Source organism: Anabrus simplex, chromosome 7, assembly GCF_040414725.1.
Source record: "Anabrus simplex isolate iqAnaSimp1 chromosome 7, ASM4041472v1, whole genome shotgun sequence".
Classification (NCBI taxonomy): Eukaryota; Metazoa; Arthropoda; class Insecta; order Orthoptera; family Tettigoniidae; genus Anabrus; species Anabrus simplex.
The window spans coordinates 309,942,749-309,960,204 of NC_090271.1; the positions used below are offsets into that span (position 1 = coordinate 309,942,749).

At 40.9% G+C, this 17,456-nt stretch overlaps 1 protein-coding gene across 1 annotated transcript in view; it reads left to right on the top strand.

Annotated features, from left to right (window-relative positions):
- The window catches only part of Pde6 (phosphodiesterase 6), a 180,621-nt gene that overhangs the window by 133,762 nt on the left and 29,403 nt on the right, over window positions 1–17,456 (top strand). The window contains exon 10 of the mRNA XM_067151772.2: window positions 16,156–16,309. Within this exon, the coding sequence (XP_067007873.1) occupies window positions 16,156–16,309 (154 nt within the window). The remainder of the gene's footprint in view (window positions 1–16,155; window positions 16,310–17,456) is intronic.

Consider the following 17,456-nt stretch of genomic DNA (forward strand, 5'->3'; position numbering starts at 1 on the left):
TATTGGATATCAGACGGTTTGGCATAACAGCAGGCTTCATAGCCTGAGCCACGCCATGTAAAATAAATAAATAAATAAATAAATAAATAAATAAATAAATAAATAAATAAATAAATAAATAAATAAATAAATAAATAAATAAATAAATAAATAAATAAATAAATAAATTAAATAAATAAATAAATAAATAAATACGTACATAAATAAATAAATAAATAAATAACATCACACCGTGTTTTCACGTCGATTAAATGTAGCTGTTGCGTATTCTTGCTCTTTTGATTTCAGATGTGAAGTTCTTTTCGAATGCTGTTCAATTTGAAATTTTTTAATCACATTTTACACTCTTGTTGCACACTTGACAGTATACTACATCACCGTCATTTGTATAGTCACTATTGTCTGATATCCACTGTTTAATCAAAAAAGACCTAGAGCCCTCATCTTTAGGCATTTTTACAGTTTAATCTGGAAAAATACTGCAATAGACGACCAGCAAGTTAACAGATGAACGTACTTGTTTAATCAAACCTTGGGAGGCTACTGTAAGGAGAAAGGATTGTCAGAAAGGAGGAAATAGCTGTTGTGAAATGGGTTATTATCCGTCTACTTGCTCTTATTGTGACACTGAAAGCCCTTTCCTTGATCAGGGGAAGGCTTCTCGTGTTGTCAAGGGATGTACAACCTATAGAGTTCATTAGATTTTTCATTTCCTTCAGAAATCTTAGATAATCGATAACACATAAGAGAAAAATATACCTGTATATGCACCAAAGTTCAAAAGATGCACTAACGTTCAAAATATGCTTTTGCATATGCGCATATGCATTTTTAAAATATCTGGGCCCTAGTCATTACATACTCCACAAAAAGGAAAAGGATCAAGAAATATTACCAGAAAATGTTCTGGCATCTTCTAGACCTTGTGGAATTCATTCATTCATCATTTTCCAACAATGTGGAGGTTAATTCAATCACCTGCAGTTCAGAATTCACCTTACTGATAAAATCTTTGAGAAGTACACAGGATCATCCCCCTCTGAAGCTATGCCTGTCCTTTCACATAGAACACTTCCTGCTGCTCCCACAGAAAGATTCAGTGGTAGGCATGTTTCTGATGTGAGTCCACCATCGGGAAGAAGACAGCATGGTGTGAAGAGCTGTGTGGTGTGTCTGTTGAAAAGGGAGAGACGTGAAACCATCTACAGTACAGGTGGAGTGATTGCGATGTCGCTCTCTGTACAGCTCCGTGTTTCCATGCTTGCCACATACAAGAAGTGTAAACAAACAGTGAGTGAGGTGCAAACTATGTAAATAATTAGTGAAATCAGTCCTGGTGTGTAAATTTATTGTGGTAAACAAGTAATAATCATGAGAAGATGATTAGAACCAGACTACAAATGCCTGTACTTAACGTTCAAATTATTACTGAGACTGCAAACACTGCATGAAATGTATTTTATCTCAACTGCGGTATTTATTTTAGAAATTTGTAGATTAGTTTATGACAAAGTGTATTTCCAGTGCACACTTTTTATCATTTTCCTGAAATTAATATGAAAATTAAGATATTCCCAGAAGAAATTTATATTTGTAACTAGCTGATATACCCGTGCTTCGCTACGGAATTCTACATTGTATACAGAATTGTATGTTAGGTAGAGTACACATTGTGAGCAAGACTGTATTAAAATGCATAGCTCTTAACGCTGCCCTGGAAACGCGACGGAGGAATCACAGAACGTCTTTTCCCATATGAGGACTGCGTTAGGGAATTTTCATTGTAATGGTAGGCCATAATGGTAGGCCCGCTTGCCTACCATCAGTCACAATCAGGTTGGGGAATTGCATTATAATGACAGACACTCACTCTCCACTTGCCTATTTATATCCTCAGAAAGACTGTCTTCGTGGTTTTCCCAACTTTAATGAACATAGGTCATTACAATGACGTCAGTAGGAATGGCGCGAGTAAAAGCAATGATTTCACATGAAATACTCGATCAAATGAAAAACCATACATTTTCTCACTTTTAACGAACAGTACTACGCTGCCGATCTAACAGTCCAAAGTTCCAGAGCTGGAATGACCAGGCCACAGACAGCTGTGATCCGTGAACACTCTTAGTCTTTTTTCAGAGGGGGGGTGTCAAATAATGGAGAGTCACAGGGCAAAAACTATGCCCTTTTACTAATCTGGAGTACCCGATGAGTCGGAAAGTCTCAATTCAGTACACTGGTGGCGGAAAAATCTATCTGACTTGGAGGCAATTTTTTCCTCCAAGCCAGGGGAGAAATCCTCTCTTCACTGATAATTTTGAATTTAATGAATGTAGAATTTAATAAAAGTGAAGAGGAAGAAGTTCCTTTTGAGAAACGGCTCTTTTCAGGGTTGAATTTTGAGTTATGTAATGAATTGTGGTACTATAATTTGGAATATGCCTAAATTGTAATTCTAGACCAGGTCATGCTACTACTACTTCTACTACTAAGTGAGCCTCTGCCTTAAGAGTGCACACTGCTCATTCAAAATAACGCGTCAGAGTAGGGATCGAAGAGTTGGAATACTATGATGAACCAGTGAGCTGCGTACCAGCAGTACGATATCAGAAAATGTGGGAACCAGGGGAATGACATGCTAAAGAAGAAAGTTTTCTAACTCCCCAGCTATTTCCTGCCAATATTCAGTAAGGCTGTTATATTCAGTACACAGCAGTAATCCCATTTATCGGAGATGAGCGGCAGCGTATGAGACAAAGAACATCACCACAAATAATGGTCAATGTAATGTTATTGTTGATCAATGTTATGCGCTTTCAATATTGTAGGCCGTCACATTTAGTTTTCTTCCGACTCTCAAATACCACTCTTATCATAGTCGGTGCGGTAAAATTGAATAAAACATAAATGGTCGGAAATTGTATTCTCTATAACTTTTGTTATGTAGTACTTTTCGATAGGACCAATAACATAGGTAATTAAAAATTAAATTTTAGGCTCCTTTCTCTAAACTACAATTTCATACAGGGTGAATAAAATTGTTTATAACTTAGACTGTAGTTTCTTATTCTCCGACTCTATATACCGACTTTCATTAAATTCTGTTAACCCATGTTCTCGTGGCTCGGCGTTGATATGGACTTGGTAACAAAAATACAAATTCATGAATATCTATGTTATCAAAACCAGTACGGTAACAATGTATGACATAAATGATCGGAAATTTAATTCTATATAACTTTAATTATGTAGTATTTATCGATAGGACCACTAATAATATAAATATTTGAGAATTACATTTTAGGCCTTCCCCTAAACTACCATTTCACTCAGCGTGAGTAAAATGATTTATAGCCTAGATTGTAGTGGCTTAACCCCCGACTTCACATACCGATTTTCATTAAATTCTCTTCAGCCATTTTCTCGTGATGCATGTACATACATACATACATACATACATACAGACAGACAGACAGACAGACAGACAGACAGAAATTACGGAAAAGTAAAAAGTGCATTTCCTTGTTGCTATGGACATGATTGATACAGAAATACCATTCTTTTCAAATTCTGAGCAACGTACAGACAAAACTCTTATTTTATATATATAGATATTCAGAAGCTAGTTACGAGACTTAGGTCGTTCTAATTCCAGAAATAAATAAAAATCTGCAAAAATTAACAAATAGGTGAAAAACCCATCTCTATATCAGAATTAAGATATATGTAGTATTATTTATCAAGTATTTCAAAATTTGGAGCGTTTCTTGGATATATTTGATTTCTTTCGAGTTACGAAAATTCGTCCCCACTAGAGTGGAGTTTCTCTATCGCGTGCTCCCCAGTTAACGGGTTAACAGTTGAGAACATGCAGATAATAATAATAATAATCGTATGGCCTCAGCTACCGTTTGCAGACATTTCGATTTGACGCCATCTGGCTGTCTGCTCGTCAATTTCGACGTTCCGTTTTACTCTGTCTGCCATCTAGCGGACCTAGAGTAAACCGGATCTCTCTTGGGCGTCTATGGCTGAGATTTAATTAATTTTGTCGGGTAAATACCAAATGTATCACCAGAGATCTTTTACATGCCGACATCGTACAACATGGAGTGTCGATTGGACTTTTTTCCGCCCTTCAAAAATCCGACTACCTCTGCCGGGTTTGAACCCGCTATCTTGGGATCCGGAGGCCGACACTCTACCACGGATCCACAGAGGCAGCTAACATGCAGATATATCACTGGTGTCATTTCCTTATTTCAATGTTTATTACAGTGGCAATTCTATCAATCCATTTTTATTTTTTTATTTTTGTTGCTAGTGACTTTACGTCGCACCAACACAGAAGACAGGTGTTATGGCGATGACGGGATAGGAAAGGGCTAGGAGTGGAAAGGAAGCGGCCATGGCCTTAATCAAGGTACATCCCCAACATTTGCCTGGTGTGAAAATGGGAAACCATGGACAACCATTTTCAGGGCTGCCGACAGTGGGATTCAAACCCATTATCTCCTGGATGCAAGCTCACAGCTGCGTGCCCCTAACTGCATGGCCAACTTGCCCGGTCAAATAATTTTTAACATAGCCTACTGTATTTTGACAAAAGATGAATTTTTGAAAACGGATCTCTAAAATTTTGCTATGTTTTTTCAACAGTGTCAGGAACTGAGTGCAATTTCTTCTGGTAGCGGAGTATTCATCTTCCACAGGTCCTCTGCAAAAATTAACAAATAGGTGAAAAACCAATTTCTATATCACAATTAGGATATATGTAGTATTATTTATCAAGTATTTCAAAATTTGGAGTGTTTCTTGGATATATTTGATTTTTTTTTTTTTTTGAGTTATGAAAATTCATCCCCACTAGAGTGGGATTACAACTTCGGTTAAACATCACATAACTTTCCTATTATTTTCAACTTGTTCAATATGCTTCACAGTCTCTGGTTTAAGCTGTTGGTATAACTGATTGTCAATTCTTGTGGAACCAAATGTTATCCCTTTCAGACCTGAAAGAAAAATGGCGGTGTGAAATTTTGTTTATATGTCATAAACTGACTAAAATGCTCTTACATACATATATTTTTAGTTTATTCCACAAAATGAAAATTAACATCTGAGTAAAAGCACCCGCACAATTGTGCATGTCGGAACTTAATTCACTACTTACAAAAAAGAAAAATTACCTCAGTGCATGTGAATATACATATGTACATGATCAGATGTTCTATTTTACAGTGTGGAATAATTTTAAACAATGAAAATTTTTTTAAAAACATAAATATATATTACTTTTTCTACACTGAGGACGAGTTTTGCTTTTACAGCCCTTTTGGCGGCCGCACCTTGTCGTCAGACCTGAAAGAAAACTGGAGGTGTGAATTGTTGTTTGTACTTCAAAATATTACGTGTTTACAGTTTATTTTACAAAATAAGAACTATCGTCTGAAAAACAGCACCCACACAATTGTGCATGTCAGGACTTAATTCACTACTTATAAAAATTATAAAATAAAAGAATTCAGCTCAGTACATGTGAATATACACATTTACATGATCAAATGTTCTATTTTACAGTGTGGAATGATTTTAAACAATTACTATCTTATACATTACAGTTCTCATATAGAGTATGAGATCTGCTTTCACACTCTTTTGGTGGCACCACCCAGCACTCTCACATGCATTGTCACTAGGGAAACCTAACCCGCACAATTGTGCATATCAACATTCAAAACTGGTATTACGTATGATGTAAGTTCACAATTTATGTTCGCTAAACAATTATCACACTTCAGTAAAGCTTCTAGATTAATATGAATGCAATAAATAAATAAATACTTACTTTTGGCATTACTGCTTTCCGCCATCTTGCCAATGAACTGTATTTTTTTGAACTCTTCTTCCTGCCCCCCGGTGGTCAAGCGCTAAATAAAAACAACCGAAGTACATGCTGCGTGTCCAGCACAATCACTGCAGTCTGGTCTAACACCAAGAAAACCTCAAATAAGCTCAGACATAAATAAAATATGAACCTGCATAAATTAAATAAATTAATACCAATACATTTTATAAATGTTACTCCAGCAACGAGAACAAGTCTATCGACCATAATGACAATTATCAACTGCAGAAAATATTCAATACTGTTATGAAGTTTTAATGACAATTATACAAGTTAAGCAACAGGAATCAACACAACTAGCCAGATCTCAAAAGTTTTTTTATTTTATTCTTATTTTTAAACAATTTTAAAAGATGTTCACCAGATGAGTTTCGCCAAAAAAATGTTAGACTGAAGAAGATTTTAGACAAAAAGTGTTAGCTTAAGACATATTTTTATTGTTGTGTGACTTTTAAAATGTTATAAGATTATCAATTAGTTTTATAGGAGTAATCTTGAACCAAAAGAATTGTTTTATGATCTTATACAATCTTAGATTAATGGTAGTTTGGCTGATGATGCTCACGAAAAGGAGCGAAACATGTACCATATAAACATCATAATAAATATGTAAGTTTGTAATATATTTTTATTGTATTGAAAAGGTGGCAATTGGCAAAACTAAAGGAATTGTATCACATGTGCAGTGGAGTCTGATTGACATATAAACATCGTTGTGCCATAATTTCACCGGCAGGACGACCCAAAGGAGAGCAGGCCAGGGATCTGGATATAAATGTAAGGTCCTACCCAGAGGTTTAATGTCAAGACCCAATTCCAAACAGCTTGACAACAACATTTATTCACAGGCAATGGAAAACAAACAAATTCGGAAGCGCTTGGAAATCAACATAACTAAAGGAGGGTTTTAACCCGTTTCCATTTCTCATCCTCGTACAACATAGAGGAATTCCACTCCTCCAATAAATGGTTTAACATAAAGTAAGCTGCGCGCCTTGGTACAAAATAAATGTCTGACTAATCACTACAGCGCTACAACGTATATACAGCTCACCAGTTACAAGGAAAGGAAAAATCTTCTATCAGTGAAGGCACAATGACACGCGTACTTCCTAAACTACACGTCCAGAACATTCTGGAATCTTTCTCTCATTTTCGTGAGCTTTTATCCTCATGATACAAGAAACATACACCACCTTAAGTTACTCTCACAAAATATCTCGGCACCAAGCCGTCCCTTATCAAATTACAACCAGATGCATGGCGTTACATATCCGTACAAGTTCCTAGTTTCAAGTTCCTCCCATCATCCTACCAACACATAGCAAGCCAGTAGATCTTACCTCCCAGCCCCCCTCACGGTCCTTGGTTCAACGAAAGAGTAGTGCTCTCCACCAAGAGCAGCAGGTAAGTGAGACGGTCCACCGCCTGGCGAGCCACACCGGTTCGCCGGTAGGGGAAGGACCCACAACCAACGTCAGCACGCCCCCTCTCTCAGAGAAGCCGGGAGGGGGTAAGTACACGCGAGGGAGCATGGCAGACGATCGACATACGAAAAGAAATGCAAATACGAGGGACGCCCCAGGACGGAATGAATTCCTTGTCCATGGAGCCATAAGTGAGGAACAGGGAGAGAATACATTTATTACAAAATATCAATGCCTAGGACATTCAGAAATATGCACAATTAATAGTAGTAAATTTCAATGAGCTCACTAGGAGCACTGCACATACCAAGTCCTTTAAGGCGGGAGGAGACCAAACACACGGTTCAGACCTCCCCCCCTAAACACCAACCCAGGGTTGGCCAAACTGTTTTCCCCACACAAAGTTCAGCCGCGTAAAGTTCATTATCTTGGATACTTGCTGGATATACAATAGTGTTCTTGCTTTACAATAAATAACTATATACGAAAGTAACCTCTTGCTGCACATAAAAATGAAGAAACGAGTCTTTGCCCAGATTATATATAAAAATTAACATTCTTGCTGTTCACCAAAATGACGTAGCGAGTCCACGATTATCTCTGAATTTACATTCTTGCTGCACATTAAATGAAATAGCGAGTTCTTGCCAAGATTAGCACTGAAATTACTTTCTTACTGTACACCACAATGAAGTAGCCAGTCTTTGCCAAGCCTATCCGACTTTACATTCTTGCTGTACATAAAAAATTACTTTCTTACTGTACACCACAATGAAGTAGCGAGTCTTTGCCAAGCCTATCCCGGGATATGGCAAGATTAAGTTCAATGAAGATGTCCCCAGCAATCGCCAGGGGAAGGGTGGGCCACCAGGGCCGGCCACACTCATAGCTGGGATACAACCCAACTAAACATTGAGCGGCATGCATGCAGGACAACGGCCACAGTAGCAGACCGTCTCGGAGCCTCCTTAGGCAAATCAGACGCTGGAAATCACAATCCTTCTGAACTCGGTAGCCGTAAGACACGGCGGCTGGAGTTAATGATCGCCAGGAATCGCAGCCACGAGGGGCCCTTCTCATGGAGCAGTGGGCGTAGGTGGATACTCCAGTCCACTGTAAAATAAAGCAGAAGGCCAGCAAAGATGTCGAAAGATATCCATCCACCGGTACAGCGTACAGGGGGCCAAGGCAGTGTAGGTGACTGGACCGGGGGGGCATGGGAGCAGTACGGGTATGATAGGACTCCGGGAGGACTCACATTAAATCATTCATAATAATAAATAGTACATCCAGATTTGTTTTTTCTTAAAAAAGGGAAGGAACAAACTTAAGCTAACTAAGGGAAGAGCATATCTACGACAAGAATGGAAATGCGTCAAAACTCCCCAGATAACCAGGTTAAAGCTTCATTCCACATGAAACCAAGGTACCCGTAGCCGAGACAGACTGCCACGCAGCCGTACCCCAAAAAAAAAAAAAATGCTAAGCAGGCTTTACCTGCGAAAGATGAATTCGGAAGACTCTCTCCGTCTCCGGATCCTTTACCAACAAGGTGACCGGCGTTAAGAAATCAATAATTTCATACGGTCCGCGGAATCTAGGAGCGAGCTTCCCGGAAGGCACAAAATTCTTAACAAAAACATTATCTCCTACAGCGAGATCGGTCGGTCGGCGCCCCTCATTGTAACATTCTCTCTTCTTCTCATAGGACACCTTGAGGTTTTCCTTAGCCTTTTTCCAAACTGCCCTGATGTTAAGGGGGTCAACCCTTTCTGGTAACAGTTCATCAATGTTCCAGAGATTACTGAGTGGAGAGTTGGGAACGAAGGAGAACATAAGAGACACAGGAGAAAACTGATGCGCTTCATGTACAGCAGAATTAAATGCGAAGGCAAGCCATGGCAACGAAGTGTCCCATCTCAAAACATCGTCATGATGGAAGGCGATGAGAGCGGCCCGCAAATTGCGGTTGACTCTCTCTGCATAAGAGGGTTGGGGGTGGTACGGAGACGTTGTCACATGCGTAATGGACAGGCTAAAGCAAAACTTTCTGAACAAATTCGACGTGAACGCCCTCGCATTATCGGACACCAAGTACTGGCTCGGACCAAAAGAAGAAAATATGGTTTTTAAACACCTTATGGTGGACTCTGCCGTGGCTAACCTCGTCGGAAAAAAACAAGAAAAACGAGTGAAGCCGTCGACACAAACAAATATAAATCTATTGCCGTCCGTCCTTGACTTGGGGAGGGGTCCTACATAATCTATAAATAGACGTTGCATGGGTCGCGTAGCCTGGGTAGAAGACAACAGGCCGACCCGAGTATTAAGGGCAGGCTTGCTTATCCTACAAATCTTACACGCTTTCACCAACTCACGGACTTCAGCATCCAGCCCCTTCCAAATAAAGTTTTCTCGAATTTTCTCCCTGGTCTTAAACACTCCCAGATGACCAGCTAAAGGAGTTTCATGGAAATATTTAAATATCATAGGTACTAATACCGACGGAACAACAACTTTCATCTGGTGATCAGAGCGGGAGGGACAGCAAAGGACACCATTCCTTAACACATATGGGTTAACAATCTTGCCTTCTTTCAACTGCTGGACAATAGGGCCCAAGATAGGATCTTCCGCTTGGAATTTAGCAAGATCATGGTATAACAACGGGGCATCAGTCAAGATTGCTCCAGCAAGGGGTAATGAAGTTAGGACCTCAGGGTCAGAAGAGTCATCATCCTGAATAGGCTGACCAGTGAACATGCGGCTAAGCGAATCGGCCACAACATTGTCCGAGCCTCGAATGTGGCGTACATCGAACTGAAACGCCGATATTCTTATGGCCCACCGAGCTAGACGGCCCGTTTTCCTAGGCTTACCCAGGACCCAGCTCAACGCTTGGTTATCGGTTTCAAGCTCGAATTTTACATGTTCTAAATACATTCGAAACCTCTCTAAGGCAAACAACACAGCCAAACCCTCTAACTCATAGACTGAATATTTACTTTCAAGAGGAGTCAAGGTCCTGGAAGCGTAAGCAACAGGTCGTCGGCCCAGGTCGGATTCCTGCATTAAGACAGCTGCAACCGCCGAGGCTGAAGCATCGGTCTGAACAATGAAGGTTTTTGAGAAATCGGGCATCGCAAGTATCGGAGCATTAGCTATAGCCAACTTCAGATCCTCGAAGGCCGCTTGTTGTGAAGTACCCCATTCAAACTTCACCCCTTTATGCCGGAGGGCGTTAAGAGGCCCAGCACGCTTAGCAAAGTTAGGGATAAATTTACGGAAGAAGTTTACCATCCCGATGAAGCGGGCGACGCCTTTAACGTCCTGCGGGGGTCTGAACTCATCAATGGCTCGGGTGCGAGACTGGTCGACTGAAACTCCATTAGATGACACCATATGTCCTAAAAAGGACATCTGCGGCTTGGCAAAGGAAACCTTGGACAATTTAACCGTCAGCCCAGCGTTACGCAGTCTAGACAACACTTTGCGCAAGTGGTCAAGGTGCTCCTCAAAGTTTTCCGAATAGATCACGACATCGTCGAGGTAATGATAAAGATAACTGAATTTAATATCCGAAAACAACTGATCTAGAAGCCTACTAAGCACCGCAGCGCCAGTGGAAATGCCAAAGGGCAAACGACAAAATTCGTAGAGGTTCCAGTCGGTTGCGAAGGCTGTCAAATGACGGGACTCCTCTGCCAAAGGGATTTGATAATATGCCTGGTTTAAGTCCAGGACGGTAAAATACCTAGCCTTTCTGAACCACGAAAAACAGGAATGCAAGTCTGGGAGCGGAACAGATTGCAATATCACCTTCTTATTCAATGCCCTATAATCCAAAACAGGACGGTAACCTCCCTGAGGCTTAGGCACAAGAAATATGGGTGAGGAGTAAGCTGACGTGGAAGGCCGAATTATTCCCTCATGCAACATGTTATCGATGATCTCCTTCAATGCTCGCATTTTTGGGGGAGAAAGACGATAGGGCGGACTCCTAACAGGAATAGAATCGGAGACCTCTATCTTGTACTCCAACAAGTTAGTCATCCCCAATTTTTCCGTAAGAACCTCGGGAAAGGCATCACACAGCTCCCTAATGCGCTTGGCCTGATCCTCGGGCAAATGGCTAAGATCGCAGCCCTTTTCGTCCTCAGAGGGCACCACGGCAAAAGAAGAAACCGACTTAGACCGCAATACAGGAATCCGAACATCACGACAAAATTTGAACCAGCAGGACCCTTCCTGCATATCCAAGACCAAGCCTGAGTAAGCCAAAAAATCTGATCCAAGGATTACAGGACACGGTAAATCCTTGGCCACATACAAAGGGAATTTCCATGAAAAATTAGCAACACGAATCTTACACTTCACAACTCCCAAAACCTCAACCCTAGAAGAATTAGCAGCCACACAGGTAAAGGAATCCGGGTGGACGACGGGAAATTTACACACAGATTTATGCAGACCAAACCACTTCTCGCTTACAAAGGAAACAACACTTCCAGTATCTAAGAGTGCCGTCACTGGCTCATTATTAATCTCGGCCTTGACAAATGGGGCTACCCCCTTATTCTCGGTCGTTATCTGCAAACATTCGGCAGGACAGGATGACACACGTTCACCTGGAGTCGTACAATGCTTTTGACTAGGCGACGGCGAATTAATGAGCCTGTCCCTGGCCTTTTCCCGGTCTAGTCAGTTACCTTTCGGCCCTTTCGTGCAATCCCTCGCTACATGACCCGGGGTCCCACAGCGAAAACATACAACCTTCGAATCCCTAGGCGGCACCTTGGTACTTGAACCACGGCTAGGTCCTGGTGCCTGAAGAGATCGAGAAGGGCACTTATTACGGAGATGATCAGAAGCGCCGCAACCAAAACATCTTTTTAACGGGGCGGGTTTACGAGTAACAGCACGCTCAGAAACACCCCGGCCAGAAGGAAGGTCAGGATCGCGAAGCGAATCGGCATGACGAATGCCCTCCGCCGAGACGACCATAGCTTCCAACTCGGCAAAGTTACGAGGCTGAGACACAAAACACAAGCAAGAACGATACGACGGAGTAATTCCTTCCACGATAGTCGAAACCACCTGCTCCTCCGTATAATCAAGTGCGAATACCCTGGCATAAAATTTAATGTCAGAAATAAATTCTGATAAGGTCTCATTTAAACGTTGCACTCTAAAGTAGAATTGTTGCACCAAAGAATTAAGAGCCCTAGCGGGGATAAAGTGAGTTAGTATATGGGCATGAAATTGATGCAACGATAATTGTTCCGATATTGCATTAACAATCTTATCAGAAAGAACGCCAACGGTATGCGGGTAAACGACCTGTAAAATCTGTACATGCGTCAAACCGAATACTTGAGCGTGATCCAAGAATTCGACAAGAAAACGAAGAAATGCAACCACATCACTCGCCGAATTCACCGAATAGCGAGGGCTGTCTTTCAGCATGTTATTCAATGGGTGAGGAATACTCGAAAATGGTGAAACTTGCGGAGACAAGGGTGGCTGTTGACTCGTAGTCTGTTTTGAAGAGCACTCTAAAGATGAGAAATGCGGCTCGGGGGAAGTTCGCTGGCCGTCAGACCCAAGGTCAGGAGTAGTTTCAGTTTTGACAAAAATGTTGCTTACAATACTTTGCCTTTCCAGGGACAATATGGTTTTGCTATTGTTGATGATGATACAAATTCTCTCGAATATCCTCGCAAGTCTCCATTTTCTTCTCCCGCATACGCCTTTGAAATTCGTTTTGGTTTTCTTTAAGTTTTTCGTGGTTTACTTTTATTGACACATTAGGAGAGAGTCTCTTCTTGTTTAGTGGTAACGGCTTGAATTTTATGCGGGTCAAGAAGTGATCAGAGTCAAGATTGGCTCCTTTCCGTACTATCACATTCATAATTTCTTTAGTGTTTCTCCTTGAAATTGCATCATGGTCCACATGGTCCAGCTGATATTCACCTAAGTCTTTCCATGGGGTGCACCACGTTTCCTTTTTGGCAGTCTTTTGAAGTACGTGGACATTAATTTAAGATCAAAAGTCTCACATAAGTCAATAAGTCTCTTTCCATTCATATTTGTTCTGGTGTGAGCTGGATAACCACCTACTATTTTTTGGAACTGATGTTCTTTCCCGACCTGCACGTTGAAATCACCCATCACAATTTTGACATGATTGCTTGGCGTCTTTAGCAATTCATTCTCCAATTGATCCCAGAATAATTCCATCTTATCAGGATTTTTTTCTGTCATCTTCTCTTATGGGGGCATGTGCATTGAATAATGTGTATCTCTTGTTTGCGCATTTCAGTGTTAGAGTGGAGAGTCTATTAGAAAGAGAAGAGAAGTCTGTTAAGAAGTCAATAACTCATTTGTTTACACAAAATGCTGTGCCAAATTGCTGTAGATTTCTTCCAATTTTCAGTCCAGTTTTACCTTAAAGATTCTGTAATTTTCTGAATCAAACATATTAATATCAGTAAAACATGTCTCTTGCACTGCTATTATTAGGATATTCTGATTTTCCATTTCATCCAAAGTTCGTTTTAATTTCCCCGTCCGAAGTAGAGTCTGTATGTTGATAGCTCCAAAATAGTGATGTTTCTTTGTCCGTAAAATTTGTTTTAGGTTAATCGTGTTTGTCGTTAGTATGTCATCAGTCTGGCTACCAGATGGCTCTGACTCCATCTTGCATGTTGGTATAAGCTCCCCGGAATCCGAAGGCTTGTTTGCGCTGCCTGATGCAACGGTGGATTTCCATTGCTGGGGTAGTTTTCCTTCAAAGTGTTTCCATCATGCATTGTGTTACCTCATGGTAATGCTTGGTGGGACAGATTACTCTGTCCGTGGTTAGAACTATGGTTGTTAGCCGTAGAGCCAGTTCTTCCGCCCTCATAGCCATTGGGAAATATCCTCTTCCACCATCGAGACCGTTAACTGCAGTCCTTTTTGTCTCAGTTGATTGCAGGTGTTTATTTGGCTAAGCGTTATTCACACCTGTCCTGCATATCTACAGGAACATTCCCTACCAGCTATATGGGACATGCCGTGTCGAGGTTGAGGGCCCCCTCCCCAGTGTCTTCCGTGAAGTTATGCCAAACACCTACTCAGTTCAGTGCCTAACCCCCACAGAAGCTGACCAGCATGGCTTGTGACAAGATTGTATTATAATCAGATTTTTTAAAATACAACAGTGAATTAAAAAGTAAGTTACACTTTCATGTTATGGCCATTTATGAAACAACCTACACATATGTAACACGGCTATGACAACATACAATGTAAGTTCACTTTTCCACGTAGTGTCCAAGAGACTGTAAATATTTTTCGGAACAGTCGACCAACTTTTCAATTCTGGATGCGTAGAAATCACCTCCAGAGCTAGGTAACCACCTGGAGACAGCTGCTTTCACCTCCTCATCATTTTGGAATCATCGTTCACCAAGATCCTTTTTCAGGTTACAGAACACATGATAATCGCATGGTGCTAAGTCTGGACTATATGGAGGATGTTGCCATACCTCCCACTTAAATCGCTGCAGCAGCTTGGACGTTTGGCGGGCCATGTGAGGTGTTGCATTATCATGCAACAAAATCACACTAGTGCTCAATTTTCCCTGCTGCTTTTCTTTAATTGCCTTGTGCAACTGATTCAACATTTGACAGTACAAAGCTGAGTTGATTGTCGTGCCTTTTGGCATAAATTCCACATGCACCACACCCTCCATGTCAAAGAACACTGTCGCCATTACCTTTCCTGCTTAAGGCTGGTCCTTGGCCTTCTTTCTAGTGGTGATGTGGTATGCACCCATTCCATCGATGTTCTCTTTGTTTTGGGGGTCAAGTGGTGGACCTATATTTCATCCCCTGTGATGATTCACCGCAGAAATTCATTGCTCTCCGGAGAATACCATTGCAAAAATGCCAGTGACGATTGGAAACGTTGCCCCTTGTGAACATCAATGAGCAGATGTGGGACCCATCTTTGACACGGTTTACGAAATCCAAGGTGCTGGTGAACAATGGAAAACACACTGCCATATGAAATGTTCAGCATGCTGGTAATTTTCTGCAGTGTTGTGTGCCGATTCTCCCTAATGACCCCATCCACACGGTCAACATTTGCAACGGTACTGGAAGTTGCGGGCCTGCCTTTGCGCTATTCTTCCGTAAGATCCGTGCGTCTGGCACCCAATTGCTTACATCACTTTACAATACCTGGGCAAGAAATTGCACGCTCACCATATACAGCAGTGATTTCATGATGAATGTCTCTGCAATTAAGCCGTATAGCCCATAGAAATCTGATCATTGCATGTACCTCCAGTTTGGAGTGAACATCCAGTTGATATGCTATTGAGACTAGCCCACTCTGCACACACACAACAGGATGGGATATCACACCAACCTTCCTATTGGACGTGTTAGTGGTTACTGTAGCTTGCTCCACATTAGCCACGACACACAGCGTGCTCTCACGGCGAGCTAGTGTAACTTACTTTTGGATTTGCCCTCATAATAAATGTATCATACAGTATGTTATTTAAAACATAAGAGTTATGTGACTCACCTTGTAATGGATTTGCTTGATTTGATCCCTTCCACTTGTCTTCATTTCAAATGTTACACTCATTGTTCTCTCATGTTTTTACCTTTTCTGTAGAGCAAATTTCAAAAAGGGCTACTGGCACTGTTGGCCCTTCCAGCATTGACCTTATGAAGATAATGGGGATAATATATTTCACAGAAAGAAATGCCATCAAAACATAAGCATTTATTTGAGACTCTTACAATATTTTATGTTTACAGACTCTTTCTCCAGAAGATTATCGGAATGTGATGACGACAGTGGAGAATGCCATAATCTCCACTGATCTGGCCATGTACTTCAAAAAGAAAAGTAGTTTCATGGAACTGGTAGAAAATGGAGAGTTTGACTGGCAGAGTGAAGGTAAAAAGGAATGTAAGTAAAAGTTATCCTATTATACTAAATTCTTCTACTGAAATCAATATTACTTATTTTGTTATTTCAATATAAAATGCTAGCTAACTGGGAGTCATTGTACAGTCCTATACAAATTAACTGAAACACAACAAAACCATACACATCTTTTTTTTTGCACTTATTCATCTAATACGTAGGGTAAAGGGGGCTAAGAGTTCGCAGCGTCTAAGAATACGCATAGTTATTTTCGTGTAGTTGGGAACACTGCAGTTCTGTTTTGACGGTCGTGCAGTGAAGTTATTAGCGATCGTGACTGTATACCAAAAGTTTTTGGTTTTATCTCGAGTGGTTTGATTTCTACAGATAAATATCATATTAGTACATTCTATTAAACTTTTTTCTTGGTTCCTTACTTAACTAGCATTAATTTTTAACACATACCAGGGGTAATTTCAGTCCATCATGAAGTAGTGCACTCTATAGCCTCGCTGATCGTATGCATGCTGTCTGCTTGTCTGACAAATGGTGCGATCTAGCGATGATTATTTAAAACTGTTGCAAAGTGGCCAAGAGTGCGCACTGGTTGGAAGCCCAAGAGTACGCACGAACTCTTACACGCTCGTCGTGCGTACTCTTTGACGCTCGCCTTGTTTAGGGAAGGAAACGATTGAAGCACTACCTTTTTCACTCACCCTAATGTCAGATACAGGCTATATGGATGCTGATCTCTTTGCTAATAACTGGTTTCCACATTTCCAACATGTTCGGCGTCAAATGATGACCCGATGCTTTTGATCCTCAACAACCACAGTTATTGCTCACTACAAGCAGTAGAATTCTGTAGAAAGAACAATATAACACAGCTTTCGATTCCTCCACACAACACTCATAAGCTTCAACCTTTGGACAGGTGTTTCTTTAGGCCCTTAAAATCTGCTTATGCAGATGAAGTAGACAATGGTAGCCAATCCTGGGACATCTATACGCAAGACTGTCATAACCAGTCTCTTCAGAAGAGCCTACAGTAAAGTTGCAACAGTTCCTCTGGCTGAGAAATATTTTGCTTGCACTGGAATATTCCCCTACAACCCAGATATTTTCACAGACATTGATTACACATCCAGCCACAGTGACAGTGATTCCAGCACAGTGTGTGACCTCGGGA